This window comes from Montipora foliosa, chromosome 6 (genome assembly GCF_036669935.1).
Source record: "Montipora foliosa isolate CH-2021 chromosome 6, ASM3666993v2, whole genome shotgun sequence".
Lineage (NCBI taxonomy): Eukaryota > Metazoa > Cnidaria > Anthozoa > Scleractinia > Acroporidae > Montipora > Montipora foliosa.
In genome coordinates, this window is record NC_090874.1 from 39,778,105 (window position 1) to 39,797,714 (window position 19,610).

The 19,610-nt window shown below is 39.8% G+C and overlaps 1 protein-coding gene across 7 annotated transcripts; it reads left to right on the forward strand.

Moving 5' to 3' along the window:
* Positions 1–18,840, forward strand: LOC138009062 (uncharacterized). Of its 7 annotated transcripts, none has more exons than XM_068856356.1 (10): positions 1–82; positions 9,801–11,015; positions 11,367–11,641; positions 12,095–12,184; positions 12,486–12,605; positions 12,767–12,911; positions 13,885–14,017; positions 14,980–15,104; positions 17,291–17,404; positions 17,863–18,840. In XM_068856356.1, the coding sequence occupies exons 1-10, from the start codon at positions 28–30 to the stop codon at positions 17,961–17,963; spliced, it is 2,373 nt and encodes a 790-aa protein (XP_068712457.1). In that variant the 5' UTR covers positions 1–27; the 3' UTR covers positions 17,964–18,840. The 7 variants fall into 7 exon arrangements, with proteins under 7 accessions (XP_068712457.1, XP_068712455.1, XP_068712458.1 ...); XM_068856354.1 differs by lacking the exon at positions 1–82 and adding an exon at positions 3,514–3,614; XM_068856357.1 differs by lacking the exon at positions 1–82 and adding an exon at positions 6,265–6,404.
* The last annotated feature ends 770 nt before the right edge of the window (positions 18,841–19,610 follow it).

The following is a 19,610-nucleotide window of genomic DNA, read 5'->3' on the forward strand; positions in this document are numbered from 1 at the left end:
ATCAAACATCCGAAGTAAACCTGCGATATGCCGTTCCCTGCTTTTCTGAGGACAGTCTGTTTCATGATCTTCCTTTCAACAGGTCAGTAAGGCATTGATCACTGTACTAAAGTAATAGTGAGGGAGAGGCATCTCAAGCCCTTTACGATCTTGCAAAACGTCCAGCGATGCACGCAATCACACATCCAAATTTTTACGAGTATTAGCGATCCACAACTGAGGCTGGTTACTCTGACCAAGAATTGTGGATCATCTGACGATCGCAATTTATGTCACTGAAAAACCCGTGTACATCATGATTAATTCTAAACACAAAGGTCTCTATTTCTTCCTGTTTCGGAAAAGACGAAAGCCTTTGATTGCAACGCTTTTTGCTGTTCTCAAGAGCGGATCTCGATTGGGTTAACCTTTGGTCTGCAAATAGCAATAAAAAAGTAGCCTAAAGGAATAAAATTTAATAACTCAACTCTTTGCTTTCAGGACCGCAGTCCTTCGAGATCAGGTAGCGTTTACACGAACGCGGGTTCACATCGACACGGTTTCATGACTTCGAAACCGCGTCAAAATCGATGCGGTTTGAAAGTGTTTACACGGCGCGGTTTTCGCCAGAAAATCCAGGTCGTGATGGTCTAAGCGAGCGCTCCACTACGTGCTAAATTCAGTATTTTGAATTCAACAATGCAAATTTTGCGCCAAAATAGTAACCGTATTCAAATGGAAGCGGTTTCGCTATTTACACGACAGATGAAACCGCATCGTTTTGAAAACTCTCCACTTTTGGCAAAGGTTTCAAATCGACACGGTTTCGGCGACAGTCTCGATCGGTGTCGTGTAAACGGAAGGTGTAACCGCATGGAAAACAATGCGGTTATAAATGAAACCGGATTCGTGTAAACGCTGCCTGAGTCAATACTCCGAGTGCCTTTTATACGTACGGAAACCACGCCTACGTATTTGTGGCACGATTTAAAGTTAAAACTCGGAAAAGTCAGCCCAGGTGCTATTTTCGATGATTTAAGTTGAGGTGGCACTAATTACCCTTAAAGTTTGAAACTTCAACCGTTTTTGTTAATCTAACGTAGCGACCAAAATAACTCAGTGTTTTAGCTGCAAAAAGCCATATCTTTGACCGTTGACTGTTTGAGGTATTATTCTATTGTGATAATGCCTGACAAAGGCATTTGATCTTTAAGAACCAAAACGGGAATTCCTTTCATGACGTTAAAGCCCTTTCTCTGACGTTTCTCGCTATGCGATCTGTTGGTAAATAAAAATGTTGGTCCATTGACTATGGAAACTTAAATCGAGATCGTAGGAGATAATCTTTAAGCATAGACCATTGGGGTAAAAAAGCGGATGTTCTCTAAGTCTAAACTGAGCCCATTAAAATAGACGGAAGACACGCCTCTGCACGTGAATATCACTTGAACTTTTCAACCCCCATACAAACAGAAGATTGTTTGTATTATATTATGTCCTGTACTTCCCTTGACGTTAAATTCCCCTTGCAGAGAATCCACATTTTGCAAATTCTTGAAAATGTCTGGTTTTAAAATAAATTTTGATTCTTGCTGTTTGAATTTCGTCATTTGTATGCAAATGTTTTTCCCTTAGGGAAATTTGATTGTTAAAAGTATTGAATGAACAATATCTTGATATCATGAAAAACGCACGCAATGCTATTCGAGGTTATGCCACAAAGCCACGCGTTACGAAAAACTGCTTGAGAGGTCAGTAGAATGCTGAAATCCACAACTTATTGAGTAATTAACGAAACGAAGTCGCACAGTCAATGGTCGAATTGACGAAACAAGAAGGTCTGACAAGGTTTTTTCCCGATACCATTTTCACCTACCTGATCCGCAACCAGGGAATAGTAGACCCTTACGTTTTCGAAAGGGATATTTTTGCAATTTTTGGCACTTAAAAAGGTCACCTGGAAGTTCTCCGAAGGTAACGTTCAGCTATCAATCTCTAAAATGAAGATATCATTCCCTACACAGTCTTTATACATTACAAGGAGCCTAGAAATGGTTCTAATACATTCAAGTTTGCCAATGGCTTAATTTGCTCGTTGGGTGCCATTGACTCACCTACTCATACGAGGAATACATCTTACACGGGGCGCGAGAGAGGTGAAATAATACCTAAAATAACCAGAAGAAAGATACGATGCTCGACAGCATTAATTCAATGTGGAAGAAATATCAATGTGAGAGATAAAACTATTTATTCTTTCACGACAAGGAAGTCATCGCCTACAAGGAAGCCTGAGCAACGGTTTGATGTCTCCATATCACCATTTTCAAATTTACGTTGAAAATAATTTAAAAGAAAAAATGTGCGTCAAGAGTTCAGTACAGTAAAGAACAGTGAAGAGTTTGTTTAAATAGCGTAAACGTGGCTCCATGTGGTTAACCACCGCTTTTTCGTTTTGTTCTTCAAAGGCGGCAATTTCTGTACTAAACACACAAATTTAACTGCTCAAACTCTTCAATCGCTTCCACCATTTTTTATCATCGCAGGGTCACACAAAGATCAATCCACCATACTGTGACTTTTCCACACCCTTCTGAAACGCCAGTCTTTACGTTGTGTACGATTTTTGCTCGAATGTCGGAATGGAAAGCTATGATTGTTATCTTCTTTGAACTAAGGAAAAACTGAGAGTATTTACTGAGATAAAACTTCGGTACTAATTTGTTCGTCTGTTCAGAATTATGTTCTTGTACATTGCATGGGCAGCGGAAGACCAACTTTTGCTTTTGCCTGTCACAGTTTTACTGTATTTATCGCGCGTAGCACTAAGACGAATTATTGGATAAGACAAAGAGCCAAAGCGTGTCTTTGTCTAATGCGTTTGAGAAGTGTAGTCTTCGCCGTATGTGGGACGCTCTTTGCGTCAATGCGCAGGCAAAGAAGAGAATTTAGCACTAAATAAATAAATGGACTCAGCGGAGGCGTACTTTATAAGGCTTCAGTCGGAGTCCACTGGTGGAGTGCCTCTTCAGTCTCTTTATGACGTTATGATATTGGCTGCGGACTCAAATTGCCTCAAAATCCTTTGCGAATCTATCAGTTTACTCAATACAGACATCTACGACCTAATCGTTTACACAGCACTTAGCATAAAATCTAAAGTACTCAAAAACACACTGAAGAGCTTCGATCCCTATTTTATTGCATATCAAGTGTTTGGATACATGGAAGGTAACGCTTGTTCCGTAATTTATTAACCAATGATTACATCAAGCATGAACAATAATCAAACGAAAAAAGTTGTAAAAAATATGCCTTTACGTGCAACAAAAAATACTTCCCAACGAGCAGAAGTTGGCATTGGCCTTGTTCGTGATGCAGGAAGGACATGCCTTCTTATTTTCAATGGTCAGTCATCCCCTTTCAAAACTGACACAAAATGCGTCATTTAACGCTATGATAACTCTGATGTTTAAGCAAAATTCTTCCCACCGTCGACCTGAAATAAAAACAGTTGCTCTAGAAACGGAAAGATAAACTTGTCTGGAAACAGGAAGCTGAAACCGGTTCATTTTTCACCATGTCGCTCGATATTTTTCTGAAGTCATTTGGTTTTATGGTTTTCCTTTTATCAGGTCAGTATAGCACTGAACGGTTCAGCACCAGCAATAGCGGCGTAAGCAAAAATAGCTCCACACCATACATTACGAAAACCACTATCGGTTTCAAGAGTTCAGTTTTGCTTATCTTGCAAAAAAATATTTTTTTTGCTAGATGTTTTTCAGATTAGTTCTATATTCATCGACGGAAATAGAAGACTTGAAAAAAGGTCATGGACTGATAAATGGTGACCTGCGCGCTCCTAGAACAATTGAAATTGAGGTTTAAGTTAAGTTATTTCTTACTGTTCAGAGAAGGCATAAGCTCTGAGAAGTTGTAAACGTTTGGTTCAGTTCTGAAAAAAACCAAACTTAACGTCAGTGTTAACGTTGTGTGATACAATCCCGTTTCTAAACATAACTTATCTGTCTTCTTTTGGTCGAAACGCACCAGGAATTTCTGTAAAATGAGTGGCTTAATCTTAAGTTCGCAGAGCTTACAGAAATCCATTGGAGGAAACAAGATGCACGCTTTTGAACTTAAGTGTTTTGTTGTGCCATGCTCCTTTATTTTCAGCGCCATTTTCCGTTCGAATCAAAGCGTGCATAATGTATAGTTCTTTCCTGTCATCGATCTTGAAAATGTTCAGTCAAGTTTAAATCGCATAATTCTACGCAATTCTGTGACAGCCAGATGTGGCCGTTACATTTTGAAAATGCAGTAGCATACGCTGAAGGAAAACATTATTGCCAGTACTGAATTTGGAGGAAAAAATTAAAGGAAGTTGAACTGCGGTTATCAAAAAATGCTTGGAAAAAGGAACAAGACTTGTGCTTTGAAAAGTCGCAGGAAAATAAAACGTTCTAACTTCCTGTCGAGATTTAATTATTTTTTACATAACTGAGAAGTACGTCATCGTTAAGATCACAAACATACAAAAGTCTAGAGATGCATGTGGGATATTATCTTTGCACAGCAAAAGGGAGGGAATACTAACACGCTAACGTTGCCTCGTGATGTTAATATCAAGTTTGTGACAAATGATTTGTGTCTTGTTCACGGTGTGGCTTGATTAAGCAGATTAAGCAGCAATCAGCTGACGTTGGCTAAACGAAAGCTCTTTGGGTTGACTTGTTTTCAACACTTCGCATACAGTTACAAATCAGTGCAATGTTTCAAGTAAAGTGTATCAGTATCGCTAATATTTCCGGCCCTAAAACATGTACGACAAGAATCACATGAATTCCAAACCGCGGGTCCTTGACACGAAATGCAGAATTGTTTTCAGACAATTTTGGACAAATCGTAAGAACATCGAGATCCATTCAACCCTTACCTTATTAGTTTGCCTAACGACTCAAGAATTTTTAGAGATTTACCGCTTTCGGTTAATAGGTTCCATGGTTGCATTTCTCATGAAAAGTCAATTGAGCTGGGATTGCATGATATGCCAGTCCAATTTAAAAGGCTTCGATACTTAATTGCGGCGAAACTCCCTCTAAAGTGGTGCAGGAATCCACTTCTTGTAAAAATATGCGTGGCCCACAGAGATGAAGACTCAGAGAAAACCCACAACCGAACGATTCTTTATTGTGAGTTTTCTAAAACCTTGTGAACATCTACGTTTCACTCGACTGCCTTCCGTCCGTCTTACTCTGTCTAAATGGCGGGATATTGAGCTGTTTTAGTTCACATATTGATATGTCGCCATTTGCATAGACATTCGGACTGAAACATGCGGAAAAACATTCATTTTCGAATTCCTACCTCACGCAAATCGTTAAAAATGCATGACATTTAACTCTCATACAGCATACCTTAATAAGTAGCAGTACTGGGTATTTACGCAGATTTACGTACAATGACTGTGCACAATTTTCAGTGTAATGGGACACTGTAATTCCGCAAACAGATTATTCTCTTTGAGAAACGAAACCAGGAATGGCGATCACGCATAATTTTCATGCGGTGTTGAAGGGAAATGATTGGTAATTGAAAGCGGGCCCCACTGCGGTTAAAATGGGATGTCTGTTCTGTTTCCCAGGACTTGAAGTAGCGAGGGTCCCATTATTTGACAATGGCCATAACATATAGTTCGTTCGCGCAAAAAATGTTTTAAACGTGATTTTTGTGAAAGTCAGTGAATAAGTTATGGGATTTTTCAGTAGGAGCCAACATAAATTCTGAAGAAAAACAGGGAATGAATAGGTCCATTAAACAAATAGATGGAACGTTTTGTCGTGTCATGTACAATTTCCTGGTTTGTCTGTCGAGTGCCAGCAACAAACATGATAGACTGCACACTTCACTAAACGACTGATATCAGCTTTGCTTGCGCTGTAATACGTAAAAGATGTGTAGGAACTGCGTAAAAGATGTGTAGGAACTGCCACCTGATCGCTGTCATACTGAAGTGTAATAAATCGAGCTCCAAACTTCAATGTCAACACTCTATGAAGAAACCACTGGCAAAGAAAGAAGTAAACAGTGGACTTTTCTTTAGTGAGAACAATGTATTAAGGCGACTGGTCTCATGAGGCTTAACCATAGTTTAATGTATAATTTTTAACATTTGAATTTAAAAAAATGATGAAACCAGAAAGACTAGCGTGCAGAGGGCATAGGTTGAACGGAATCCAACCGTAAATCCTGAAAAAGTGGACATGTATCATTGCGTGAGCCGAAGAAAGTCGCCTGACAATGATTAACTTGTTCTTACACACGAATTTCTGTCAGGGGCCTTACATGACGGCTGATAATAGTACTCTGACAGAAAGAAAAGAAACGGGCAACTGAGTTTGAATCACAAGTGGGAACTTCGAAAGGTGTCCATTTTTGCTAACGGTTTATCGTGTATCATGGTAGTATCAGTTTTCGTTTAAAAAGTGTTTGACAGTTTTCGCGTCATCAGGGAAGTTTCTTCAACCTTTCCTCAGCAAAAAAACAGCAGGCAATTCAATGCGGGGAATTTTCAGTATGACTAAAAAAGCAGCAACCGTGCCTGTTACGAGCACAAACTTATACGAACTCTGGCTTGCTAATACCCGGACCTCTGCACGAGCCCTTTAGTTGACGAAGTTTATATTTTTAGGAAATTAGTATCTTTATTACATTGTAAAGTAATGCGGAAAACCTCAAATTGAAGGGCCCAGGAAAAAGTCGTTAATACATTTGCAACTTTAACGATGACGGAAGGCTACTGATTCGAGGTTGCGGGAGATTGTTGAAAAATGTGAGGCCACTTTGACTTATACGTGATACGCACTACTCAGTCGAGCGTTTGTCTCTAAGTCCTTGAGGTTGCCAACCTTTACAACGTTTAACAGCAGGGAAACGTTTAGAATTAGTTTTGCAGATCGAGCGGCCGTCTACGATCGCCCCCACGTAATACATGACGATGAATTTAAAAGCGTGTCTTTCTTAGGGTGGAAACTTACTTGATGAAAGGAATTGAGAATTGAGAACAGTCCTTCGTGCACCATAAAAAACACGTCACTTCTCGAACCAGGAAGGAATTTAACTTAACTCAGGTTGGCTCGAAATTCGTCTTTTGTCTAACCTTCGCCAGTGAAAATAGACGGAGGAACAGTAACTTTGAACTCTAAGGAAAGGTCACTTCAGTAGTTCCGTCTTTGCGCTTATTTTAACCTTCGAAATCCGTAAGAACTTTCCTTGTCAAAAAGTTAAGGTCACTGAAGGATCAACAAAACGGCTTCGTGGCCCTGAATCAGTAATAAATAAATGAGGTTGAATAATTTGGCATACGTGATGTTTTGAAACGGAATAGCATTAAATTGAAGAGTCTACTGGAACACTCACATTACGCCTTACTGAGTTCTCCTTACTCAGAAAAAAACGTTTTACCATCGAGAAACGTTGAGCCTTCCCACCAAAACTTCAGAATGACGATAATAATTTATTATTATTTATTACAGAAAGATCTTGATGTGGAATTGAGTACACCTGAATATCTCTTTCACGACGGGTGAGCCAAAGTCGTGTGCCTTCATCATATCGCTTACGCTTTGATGAGCAGTTACGTGGGTGAACAGAAAGTTCGTGTTTATAGCCAGATTAGATTACGCAAACTATACATACAATGTTCAAATGGGGAACTGTCAGCTTCCCTTCTTTTTTTTCGCGGCGGTTTGTTGGCTTGTAATAAACCGCAGGGAAAAAACTGTTAAGATTCTGAAGTTTTAATTGATATGATGCCTAAGAGTATAGGAGTCGTTGAAGCAGGACCTTGATCACCACTGCACTATAGAGCGCCCTTAACAGACAGTGAAATTCGGAATCCGTGAATATATCGTCGTAAGGATGATGCTGGAAAAAGAAAAGGACAAGGAAAAGACGCTCGATATTGAAAAGTGCTATCAGCATGTTTTTTTTTTCCCGACTTCAGTTGAATGAGCGAGGAATCCGTGATATTGGCCCCAGGCATGCAGGGTTAAAGAGGTCATAAAATTAGCCAGGAAGATATTTGCGGTCACTTTGTTCTCAGTTTCGTCTAAGCGTAATAGAAAAGCTTTGCTTTGTGACATCATTACTTTCCATACAATAAATGGCATATAAACTCTGCAACCCTTTTGTCCATCACGAAAAAAAAAAGTTGTAGTTGGAGATCCACCGGCTGTTCACCATGTTTTGTCGAGTTTTCCTTAGGACGCTGTGTCTAACTGTTTTCATTTCATCAGGTGATGTTCTTTAAACTGTTGCAAACTATCGTTGTTTCTCCATTACGGGAAACTCTTGTACTATCATTGCTGCATAGTGCTAAGAGCCTAATAACTTTTGCTCGGTCATAAACTTGAAGAGGTGAAAGAAACGGGGAAGTCAAATCAAATCATTTTCTGATTGAATTGCTCTTTATCGATGCATCGTTACATGACAGTTTTGTTACCTGAATGTTCTAAACACTTTTAGCGGTTTTCCGTGAATCAGGTAATGTTTATTATTCTAAGCGTAGCTTAAATGAAAGAATTTTCCATCAACGCTTTTTACTCGGACATGTTCCGGCTCACGCACGTTGAAGCAAGTTATGACAGAATTTTCGAAACTGATAAATAGGTCAAACTGATCACTCCTGCATATTAAACGTCAATTAAGAACAATCCTTTTTTTATTTTTCTTGTGATAGGCGAAACGGAAAAATGAAATTGCAAGTATAAATCGTAGCCATTACAAACAAAGAATCCGGATAAATATTATTTTCTTCTTCTGTATACTCTTCCTGAAAACTGACGCCATTTATGATTTCCAAACCATAATTATGCCCTCCTCGGATCGTTTTTTTTGCGGGCCGATGATATTAAAAGCACACATCAGAGGAATGCGCAGTTAATGGGTCACTGAACCAAAGATAAAACAGTAAGTGAAGACAGGCGAAAATGTGTTTACAGGTGAACTTTCGGAAATCTGGATTATTTTCTCCACATAATTCTATGATATTTTTGCTTGCTTAAAAACTCCCATCTTTCAGAATTTTACCTAAATCCGTGTAATAATGTAATGCTTGAAAATGTGGTCTTTATTTTCTAATAGAGTAAACATTTTGCATTTATCAGTAAGTTTTCCTATCGTTTCAGCATGTAATAACCTTCAAATATAGTATGTCTACGGTGTTAAAAGTTTCAATACAAAGTAGGCCCTACATGTCATCCTTGCTAATGATAATGGGGCCATGACTTCTCCGAAACGTCAAAAAATCACTTACAAGGGATATTGTACATGTGTGGCTGTATTGTGAGATCGTCTCATTAGTGTATGTCTCATTAGTATTGCCCGCCAATTTGGTGTACCAGCGATTGTATATAGTCACGATAACTTTGTTTTGAGATGTAACGAAATTGTATTTACATAATTCGATTTCACGATTTTGTTCTAGAAACTTTGCTGAGGATCCGGAGGAAATATAGTTGTTCAAGTAAAAGGAGTGCGGTTTTATTTGAGTCCTTTGGAATTGAAAAACCATTTGAACAACATTTAAGGTGACTCCCTGGTTTTGCATTGCGGAACCCTACTGCGCATAAGTTTTTGCGTCTTTGGCGTGCACCAGCTCGCGCACATTAATATAATGGCGGATTATCACTGACATCAAGCTTAATCTGTCAAGGAATGGCTACTTTCTCCTGAACGAGCACGGTTACCCCCTCTTTTTAATGGTTTTATATACTCGTAATCTGCTTTTTTTTTCGTTTGTGTTTTGGTTTGTCATCTAGGTTGTTTGATGCAATGTTCATTGGCAACAAATCATCAACTACAAGCCCTTTTCAGCATGAGTGGAATAAAGGGTGGTGTCAAATTCTTCCAAGGACACAACGATGGTCCTACACACATCATGGTCGACTTGGAAGGAGTCAACGATACTCTGGCATGGAGCATACGACAACTACCCATGGTTTATAATGGAAACGCGGCTATGAGTTGTCACGAAGGGGAAGTTGGAGCATTATATGATCCTACAATGGCTGCGAAATCTTCAAACTACAGTACCTCCTGCACTTTATCTAGTAACTCGAGATTCCAGGACTGTGCTGTTGGGGACTTAGCGGGGATGCTTGGGAACCTGAATGCCAACAACTCAAAGGGGAATTTTACACACCAGAGCATGATGATTCCGATCAGTGGACCAAACAGTATCATGGATAAGACACTCGTGCTGTACAGCAGCGACATGCCAAAGGCATGCGCATTGATAACTCCAAAAGAGGTTATGGTGACGGCTAAAGCAGTCTTCAAATATCCGGTAGCAGGTTATATTTATTTTAGACAAGTCGTCAAGAGCTCAGACACAGACACCAGTCTATTTGTCAATCTCTTTTATGTCAACAGTGCATTATTGTCAAGTCAATTTACATGGCAGATTAACCAAGGTACAGTTTCGTGCCAAATTCCTGGAGAGATTTTCAATCCTAACAGTATCAATGGACAAAACTGCAGCAAGGAAAAACAGGAAAATTGTCTCATTGGTGATTTGTCCTCCAAACACGGTGACGTCACAGTTTCTATGGCTACAAAGGAAATGTCAAAAACTAAAGTTGCTTTCACTGATACCAACCTGCCTCTGAGCGGAGCAAACAATGTCATCGGAAAAAAGATCGTACTGTTCTCAAAAGTAGATCCAAAAAGACCTTTTGCATGTGCCAGTATAATGAAGGTGAAACCAATGGTTGTAAAAGCGACCTTCACGGCCAGCGTACATGACGGTATCGATGGTTATTTCAAGTTTACTCAACGATCTCCTTTTGATCCTACCACAACAGAGATAAGCTTGACTGGATTAAAAAGGAAAGCTGAAGGATACCACGTGCACAACTATCCTATGCCATGGGAGATGAAATTCAACGGAAGTGGAACATGTGCAGGTGGCTACCTGGGTGGACATTGGAATCCTTTTGGCGTTGATGTGAAATCAAGTCCTTCTCCTGGAACTGGTATAAAGCAGAATTGTTTTCCTTTCGATATTTCTTTGTCACAACTTCCATAGGATGAATAGGAGACTCCGCCTGAAGTGTACTCTTAAAAGATAGACCAGTATCTTTAAAGGCAAACATTTTTTTTATTTTTTTCTGAAGGATAAATGAGTTAAGTGCTTTGAAATCCAGGAAAGCGTTGTTCGTGTTTACGACGTAATCTGCATGCCTTCAATTTCACCATTCAATTCGGACAGCCTAATGTTTTCAATTTCATGCGTTCCTATCAACCAAGGATTTTGCAATTTATCTGAAGGGAAGTGTGTGTGAAAGCTCACTTTTATCTCGTCGTTTCCACCCATTTCTTTTTAGGGACAAATGATGAATATGAAATCGGCGACCTAAGTGGAAAATATGGATCATTTCACAATGTCACATATTACAATAAGAGACACGTTGACTTCAACCTGCCTTTGTTTGGCAAGAACAGCATCCATGGACGATCAATCGTTATCCACAAAATGAAAGTTATGGGAAGCGGCAGATGGGTGTGTGCAGACAATCCAGCCGTGCTGAATCGTGAGATGTTTGTCATGAAGACCAAAGTGACTTTCAAGGGCCCTGCTCTGAAGGGTTACATTCTTTTGGTGAGCTGTTATGTGTCATGGCAGATTTGCGATATGTTTGATTGAAAATCCTTAAAATATCTGGAACTTGCTCTTAAAGCTTTTGCTGTACAAAATAATATTAACCGAGAAAAGAAGAGAGTGCTTAAAAAAAAAAATTATAAATCAGCTGCTGAGGGGAGTCACTCCTTATTATATTAGAAGTGAAAATGAGACTTGATGTTAAGAATATTCGGTGTGTAGCCAGTTGACACTGGCTAAAAATATATTGTTCTGGACGTTTCGGCTACTACTGTTGCCTTCTTCAGCAAAGTTAAAAATGCACATGTCTAACGGCGTCCTACTTGACATGTTGCATTAGTCAAGTTTCGTTTCGACCTTTCAAAGTTAAGACAACAAAAGATATCTCATATTATACCAACTTCTTCCTCTCCGGACTTTGAATTGATTTATTATTGATGCTTTTTTTTTCAGATCCAGCAGAAGTCCCACGAAAAGTTCATGAAATCTGAAGAGACGTCGATTTACATTGATTTGGGCTATGCCTCCAATTCCAGCAAAAAGGTAAAAATATTCATGGTTCCTTGAGAAAAAAAATAAGTTAATATTTCAACTATCCACGTGAGGCTTCACAATGAACACAGGTTACATATGACATGAATCCGTTTAACTACTACGAAAATTACTATTGAAATAGACAGAAAGAATTCAGACAATGAACGAATCAAAGTTCCTTTTCCACGTTTGTGAAAAAAAAACAGATAGTGAATCTAGTCATAAAGTAGCCTGGAAGACAAATGAATAAAGGGCTTCAATAGAACGGCTGAACCAAAAAAGTATGAAATGATTTTCTTTCCATTATCAGAGCGTGGATCATCCATGGCATGTGCATGTGAACCCTGAAGGAAATGACACCTTTGCTGAAATGGGAAAGAGATGTAAGAGTCTTGGACCTCATTATAACCCATACCACGTCTACTTGTCCGTAAGTATTGAATCCCTTTCTTTTTTGTGCTCTTATTATTAGCTGGCCAAGTATGGTAGAAGAAAAGAAACGTGTGAGAAGCGATATGTGTTAAAGTGCATTGTTTAGTGTCTGATACCATCGATTTAAGAAAAGGTCTGCAATATTTCTTCGGTTTTCAGGGAACCTACAAAGCCTCTTGTCTTTCTAACAACATGATGCGTTGTGAAGTTGGGGATCTCTCTGGGAAGCATGCTCGGTTGAATGTTGGTTTCGGAAAGCAGTTCTTCACTGATCCTGATCTTCCATTGTTCGGAGAAATGTCAGGTAAGATCATCTTGAGCAAAAAAGAAACCAAAATGAGAAGTTTTGTTTCTACAACTGCTGACGACAGGTTAAGTTGAGCGTTTATTAGCTGCTCAATCACAGGCAGCCCAAGCTCGGTATACGATTTATAGACTTTGTATGGAAAAATTAACTTTGAGCTTATAAATGCTAAAAGAAGCTGTAAGTGCAGAAATAAACTTCAATAACATCTACGTACAGTTGTCCTTGTCTTTTCTGTGCAATCGGAGGGCAAACTGTATCCGTTTTAGACGGGTTTGTGGCTTTCGAATTTTTAGAATGTCGTTGGCTATCATTTCCCCTCATAAAGAGAAGAAAGTTAAGGCTGGTAACTCTCGGCGATCTCGTCCCACTAATTGCTCTCGAATCACAAAGCAACGGTCCGAATCGCCATAAAAACACTGACCCCGACCAGCTTTTTGTTTGACCGAACAGCCACGATCGATTAATTAATCACAGCTATACGAACATTATCATGTGGGGATACCTTGGTGATATTAAATTGAGTGAATGTTACATTTTCATCTCTACGTTTATTTATTCATTCAAACTTGCCAAATAACTAATTATAGAGCGAGTTTCAATCGAGTATCGTAAAACCAAAACCAAAGTAATTACTTTGGCCAATCAAAAAGGACGGAGACAATCTGGTAAACCAATTAAAACTCGAAGTAATTAGACGTAGCCAACACAAAGCGAGGGAAAGAAAGGGAAAGATAAATAACTACATATCCACGATAGGTTAAAGAGTTTTTGAAAAGAGAAGTACTAAATAAATAGCACCGTGAAATATAAGAGATACATTTGGCTTGGAGACTTCAGAAACCACAAGCCTTTTATTAGGACCCTCCAAGGACAAAGGGACTTGACAGATGGCTTAAACGACTTAATATCCCTATAGTCACTGTCTCGTTGTTCCGTTTAAAACTTCCTATTTCTGGATTTGTTTCCACAGTTGTTGGACGAGGAATCGTAGTTCATGCAAAAAACGGTGGTTCAGCGCGTCTTGCCTGCGGTACTATCAAACCCGTAAAATCTTTGTATGTGGAGAAGTCTCTGCAATATGTACAAGGAGCTGGATTTTCACGGTAGGCATGATGAACTCGTTATGACGGCGTTATGACGCATTAGTTATCAATTGAAATTGAGGATGCGTTCGATTGACCGTATTCCGAAATAGGAATACATGCAATAGAAGTTAATAATCCTTCGTTTTTACAGAGATTCACATTAAAATGGTAAAACACCTGCTAAAATTACTATATTTTAAACATTTCTTTATTATCTTTGTTTCCTCAAAACGCCAAACATGCCGCTTTAAATCATCACTCCACGTATTCTTATCAGTTCCGGATGATCGAACGCATCCTGAATTGGATACAGAGACTCTGGGACTTAAAGCCGTAATACACCTTGACCTTGATCAGGTCAGGTCAATCCTCGGAGCCCCGCTGGGGGAGCATAAGGCACCGACAAACTTCTTCCATTCAGACCGGTCCTGGGCCAGCCACCGCAGCTCGTTCCACGTCTTCCCAGCTGTTTTCATCTCGTCCTCGATGGTCCTCCGCCAAGTGCCGAGTGGTCTACCCCGGTGCCTCTTCCCAGGGGGCGCCCAAGACAGCGCCTCGAGCGGGTGCCGGCCTTTCTTCATGCAAAGGACATGGCCAAGCCACGTCCACCGTCTTCTTTTCAGCTCCAGAACGATGTTATTCACCCCTGTGCGCCTCCAGATCTCCTCATTGCACACCTTTTCTTGCCACCTGACTTTCAATATTCTCCGTAAGCATCTCCCTTCGAAGCCCCGAAGTTTGCTCTCCAACTTCTTGTTGGTTCTCCACGTCTCTGAGGCGTAGAGAACAGTTGAACGTACGTTGCTACTTGATAGTTGGGCTACAAATATTGCAGCATCTGTCGACATTTTGAGTGTCGAGATTATTATATTAAATGGCCACCGCTTGCCCCAGGTGGGGCGTTTTTTAAGGTTCAATCGTAGGGCTCTTTAAATTGTTATAGTCTATACCATAGGTTTACTGTTTGTGTTTTTTGGTAGGAAAACCTTTGCCAGAACTGTTTCAGCAATATTGGATATGCCAACATGGCGGATATTTTACATCAGAAAAGAAGAAAGCAATATTCAAGGGTGTGTGACAGTAAAATTTGGGATCATTGGAAATGGTTAGTACAATTCTGCTTGTACTCATGGCCTTTTGTAAGCTTGGTTTCTACTTTTCCGGCAAGCTAACAAGTATACAGGAAATAAGTCCAACGGAGCTTTACCCTTTCTCTTATAAAGGGTTCCCTATTGACGATTAAAATCGTCTGACGTTAGACAGAGTAAAATCTGTTAAGGTAATTTCCTTGAAAATGACTTAATATCCAGAATTTTTCAAACTTGGCACAACTGATATTCATACACAGGACATTAAAAAAATGCAATAAGAAGATGTGGTCACCGTGCTTGTTTTCGCGCTGTATGCCCTTCATTCTACGTGTTTTTTCACCGAATTACATGAGAAGCGTTCGAAACTAGGTCAACCGGAAAAATTGTTGTTATGTAGTAAAAGCTACTAAATATTACTGAAAACTTGAACCTACTTGCTTTTCCGGGCTATGATCTTTAAGTAAAGTGATCTCAAATTGTTCAATCGTGCAAAGAAATGAAATCAAATTGGACCGTTACAGTCATCACTTTGCACTCAGCGTCGGGCTCCAAATGCAGTCTCACGTCATTTATATGTAAATACCAGAACTTCTCCCATCCAACTTTTTTTTCCTTAAAACCGTGTACCTATTACGAGTGAATAAAACCATCAAAAATGAGGGGTTTCCGTGCTCGTTTTTTCGCAACACGATAATAAATGGATGGCAAAGGGGCAATTTCGGCTTCAAAATGACCATTTTCCGCGAAAGGACTTGGGCGAGTTACAAAACAACACCTGCTTAACCGAGAAGAATTATCATGATTGCACTTAAAAGCTCTTGAACAGCAAAAGCAGCCATTGTTGCCTGCCGTCAGATGGCCGGTTATGTTATGCGCAGTATGAGATGCGCGCTGCAAAACAAGGGAATCACCTTAAGTGTCACTTTTAGGAGGAAGAGAGTTAATGAACGAACCAGTCAGGCCCCAAATGTTAAGAAGCTGCATAACTGTATTCAGTCGATAGGTCACTGACGTGAGTTCAACTCCGGCCGGACCAACACTCACGGACTTTAAATAACTGAGGAGAAAGTGCTGCCTTAAAAATAATAATGACATCCGCAAATGGTTAGACTCTCCAGTCTTCTCAGATAAGGACGATAAACCGTAGGCCCAGTCTCACAATCCTTCAATGTTCATAAACTTTGTGGGACTTAAAAGAGGCCACGCACTTGTCGCGAAGAGTATGGCATGAAGTTCCCGGCGTTGTTGTCTGTCTTCTGTGGTGTATAATGGTTGGGAGGGTAAATGCTCGGAGATATTAGCTACACCAAGCTACTCTAAAATCCAAGGGTACATAAAGATATATGATATGATATGACTTCACGTTAAACGTTGTACACCCTTACTTAGATGTGCCTAGAGTGTGCATATTCATGAAATCATTTCACATGCTGAAACTATACGGCCTAGCTATGAACAAATGGGGCCAGGAGTGTGGACTCAAATGTTGTGTGGTGTATTCGCTGAAAAAAATATTCCGTTTTAAATTTACTCGTGATTTATTTAAGTACAATAAACCAATTTTGTTATATTAAAATTCAGCCTAAAACAAAAGGCATCATCTTGAGGCTCTGGGAAATAAAATCATGCAAAATCAATCTATTTATTACCCAGAGCCTCGAGATGATACCTTTTGTTTTGGGCTGAATTTTCATATATCGAAATTGGTTTATCGGGTTTGAATCCTACAAAAAGGCCTATACCGTGCAGATCTCGAACTTAACGCATAGTCGTTGATGCGTCCACAGCCACCTCTTCGACATGCGCACATGAAAATCTATTACCCCTAAACACTCTGCGTTTGCTCAAAACTGAACATTTAATTTGTTCTCCTAGTCGTAATTGTACTCCAATTTAAAATTCGGTTATGATATTCAGTACAACCCACAGGACTCAACTCTCCTATATTGGGCACATCATAGCTTTGCAGTTAAGCACTGAATATCTAGCACCATTCTCCCTCTATAGAATGGTAATACTAAGCAGAAATATGCGACGATTTACCCTCTTGAATGAGATCATCCCCTTAAATTCGACGATTGTTGTTGTTGTCGTTTTGTCAGGTCTCGTGTGTAAAGCACGATGATTACATGCTAACGATGTAAAGTAATAATTTTTTATCGTAAGTATGCTAAACCGTTCCTAATTCCCGTTTTTACAGAAAAGCAAGTTCGTGAACCTTCGCAAGCTTTCGATTTTATCTTAAGGAGCTCTCCAGCACAACTGAAGGAATTTCAACCGTCCGATGACTGCCGCCCTTCTTCTTCGACAAAAGGTAAAAACTGAATGAGTCATGGTTATGGTTTTTCACTGCACGCCGCATTTGCTTTCACCGAGGTAGTGATAGCAAATTAGACTGATAGAAAAAAACGTATTTTTTATATTTTTATCGAATATTCCCTTAATTCACAGTCCTCCGAAGTAGTCAAAGCATTTCTCCCTTTCATTCCCCAGTATTAACTATGTAGAACACCCTTTGAGAAGAGGCTTGTCGTATTATATGAAACTTTTTATTTGCGAGTAAATCACGTGACGCCTTGAAGAGTCATGATGCATCGTAAGAAATTCGCTCTTCCTTGGGCAGACTGTATGAGTTCGACTGAAGCTGTCAAATGTCTCTCTAAATGAAAGCGATAAGGAGTCGCCTGCAGTTGCCGAACTATCATGACTAAGCCAAACGGCGTCACCTTGGTACTGATCTCCTCCTTTTTTGTCTCTTTTCTCTCTTCTCAGATTCACCGCGACCTCTGCCGAACAAGGCACGAACCAATCAATGGAGTTCGTTCGTCATATTTAACATGATGGTTATCATTGCACTTGCGAATCAAAGATGACAAGTTTTGTTTTTTACAGTGACTTGCTCCTCTCTTGAAGCCATTATCTCACGAGGCCATAGCCCAGTGGCCTAGCCTCTTGCTTCTTGAGTGCGGAAGTTCATCTGGACCCGGAGCAGTGCACTTTAATGTCCTCAGAAACTCCATACAGTATGCACCTCAATTGTTGGAATTCGAGTGCCATCCGGGTTGGAAAGGACTTTTGGCGAGGAGTACTGATCGTCAATGTTGATAGACTGGAAATAGAAGTTAATTGTTTTCGGGTCAACAGTAGAGCTGACGGGTACATTGCAAGCCTGTCTATCGGTGATCATATTGACAGTGTCCCACCACCTCTTCGAACTGGTGTGATAACTACTTCTTCTCTCATTAACAGCACGGATTTGTAATAGTAAACGCTGAACCGTTTACCATTTGTTTTATAACAAAACCAAGACATTTTGTGACATTTTGGGAATTCCTTTGTCGTCTTTGAATGCCTCTCTTTCACTGACCTCCTCGAGCTACTGTAGCTTTCACTTGGGCTCGCAAATCCCTTTGCAAGGGGCTCGTGCAAAATACCCGCTAACGGGTTAAAATGACATTTCAAGGACTTTTTTCATAAAGCTGTGAAGAAATTTCAGCATTTTTGACAATACACTAGTGGGTCATTATTGCAGTTTGTGGAAAAATCAATTTTTTTCCCGGCCCATGCGTCAGTGTTTTCGTCATAAGCATTCACACGTAGCCAAATTGAGCAATCAGAGCGCGCTCTTTAGTTCTACATTATTTACCCTTTTTTTATAATGTTTGAAGTATGCCTTGCGTGTACTGTGTTATCTCTATGAAAGGAATCGCCTAGATTTAGGTATTATTAAAATTATTGAGTCCCAGCTCCAACAAATACTTCGCAGTGGCTCTTTTTCATGATCTACACATTGGTTCCCGACAAGAATCCATCACCAAAGAGCAAGAACCTGGTATCTCTCTTGTTCCCATCAGCGTCAGAAAAGTTTTGCTGGAAAATAGACAGTAGACCAAATGTTGTACCCAATTCATCTCCCGTTGCTAAGGTTCTTTGTGCATTGTATTTGCCTTATAGTGTAGCATTCACACTCAAATGATATGGAAATACTTGGAACAAAACTTTTTATTTTGACAAGGTTTGAATTGGGTACAACATTGGTCTATTGTTTGTAATTTCCCGCAAAACTTGGTTTAAAAATAGACACTTCTGACCTGACGGGTTTAGGACAATTTGAGTAAGTCTTACTTTTGGATGATGGACTCAAGACTGATAGGGTCTATTTTTCTTTGGCACTTGAAACATGAATATGATTGCGTGATATCAGTATGACTACCGCTAAAAAAATATTCCCATCCGCACGCAGCGTATTCAAATCGAATTTGCCCGTCCACACGTATCCGAAATGTATCCGGATGCACTCTAGTACTCGGTACTCCTCAAAGAATAATAAAGCATAATTGAAGTGTACATTGTTTGTAGCTATGTTTAACTGCACATACGTGATTCTACTTGAAATAAGTCCAAGAAGTAAAGAAATAATATTGCCCTCGGCAGCCATCTTGAGAATTGATTTCACAGTAAGGAACTGGGCTCGATCTTGTTACGTCATCCGGATAAAAACAAATTCCGGATTAGCGTCC

Coding starts and splice junctions, on each gene's coding strand:
- LOC138009062 (XM_068856356.1), top strand. CDS start 28: ATGCCGTTCCCTGCTTTTCTGAGGACAGTCTGTTTCATGATCTTCCTT. Junction 83..9,800: donor CATGATCTTCCTTTCAACAG/GTCAGTAAGGCA, acceptor TTTGTCATCTAG/GTTGTTTGATGCAATGTTCA. Junction 11,642..12,094: donor TGAAGGGTTACATTCTTTTG/GTGAGCTGTTAT, acceptor TTTTTTTTTCAG/ATCCAGCAGAAGTCCCACGA.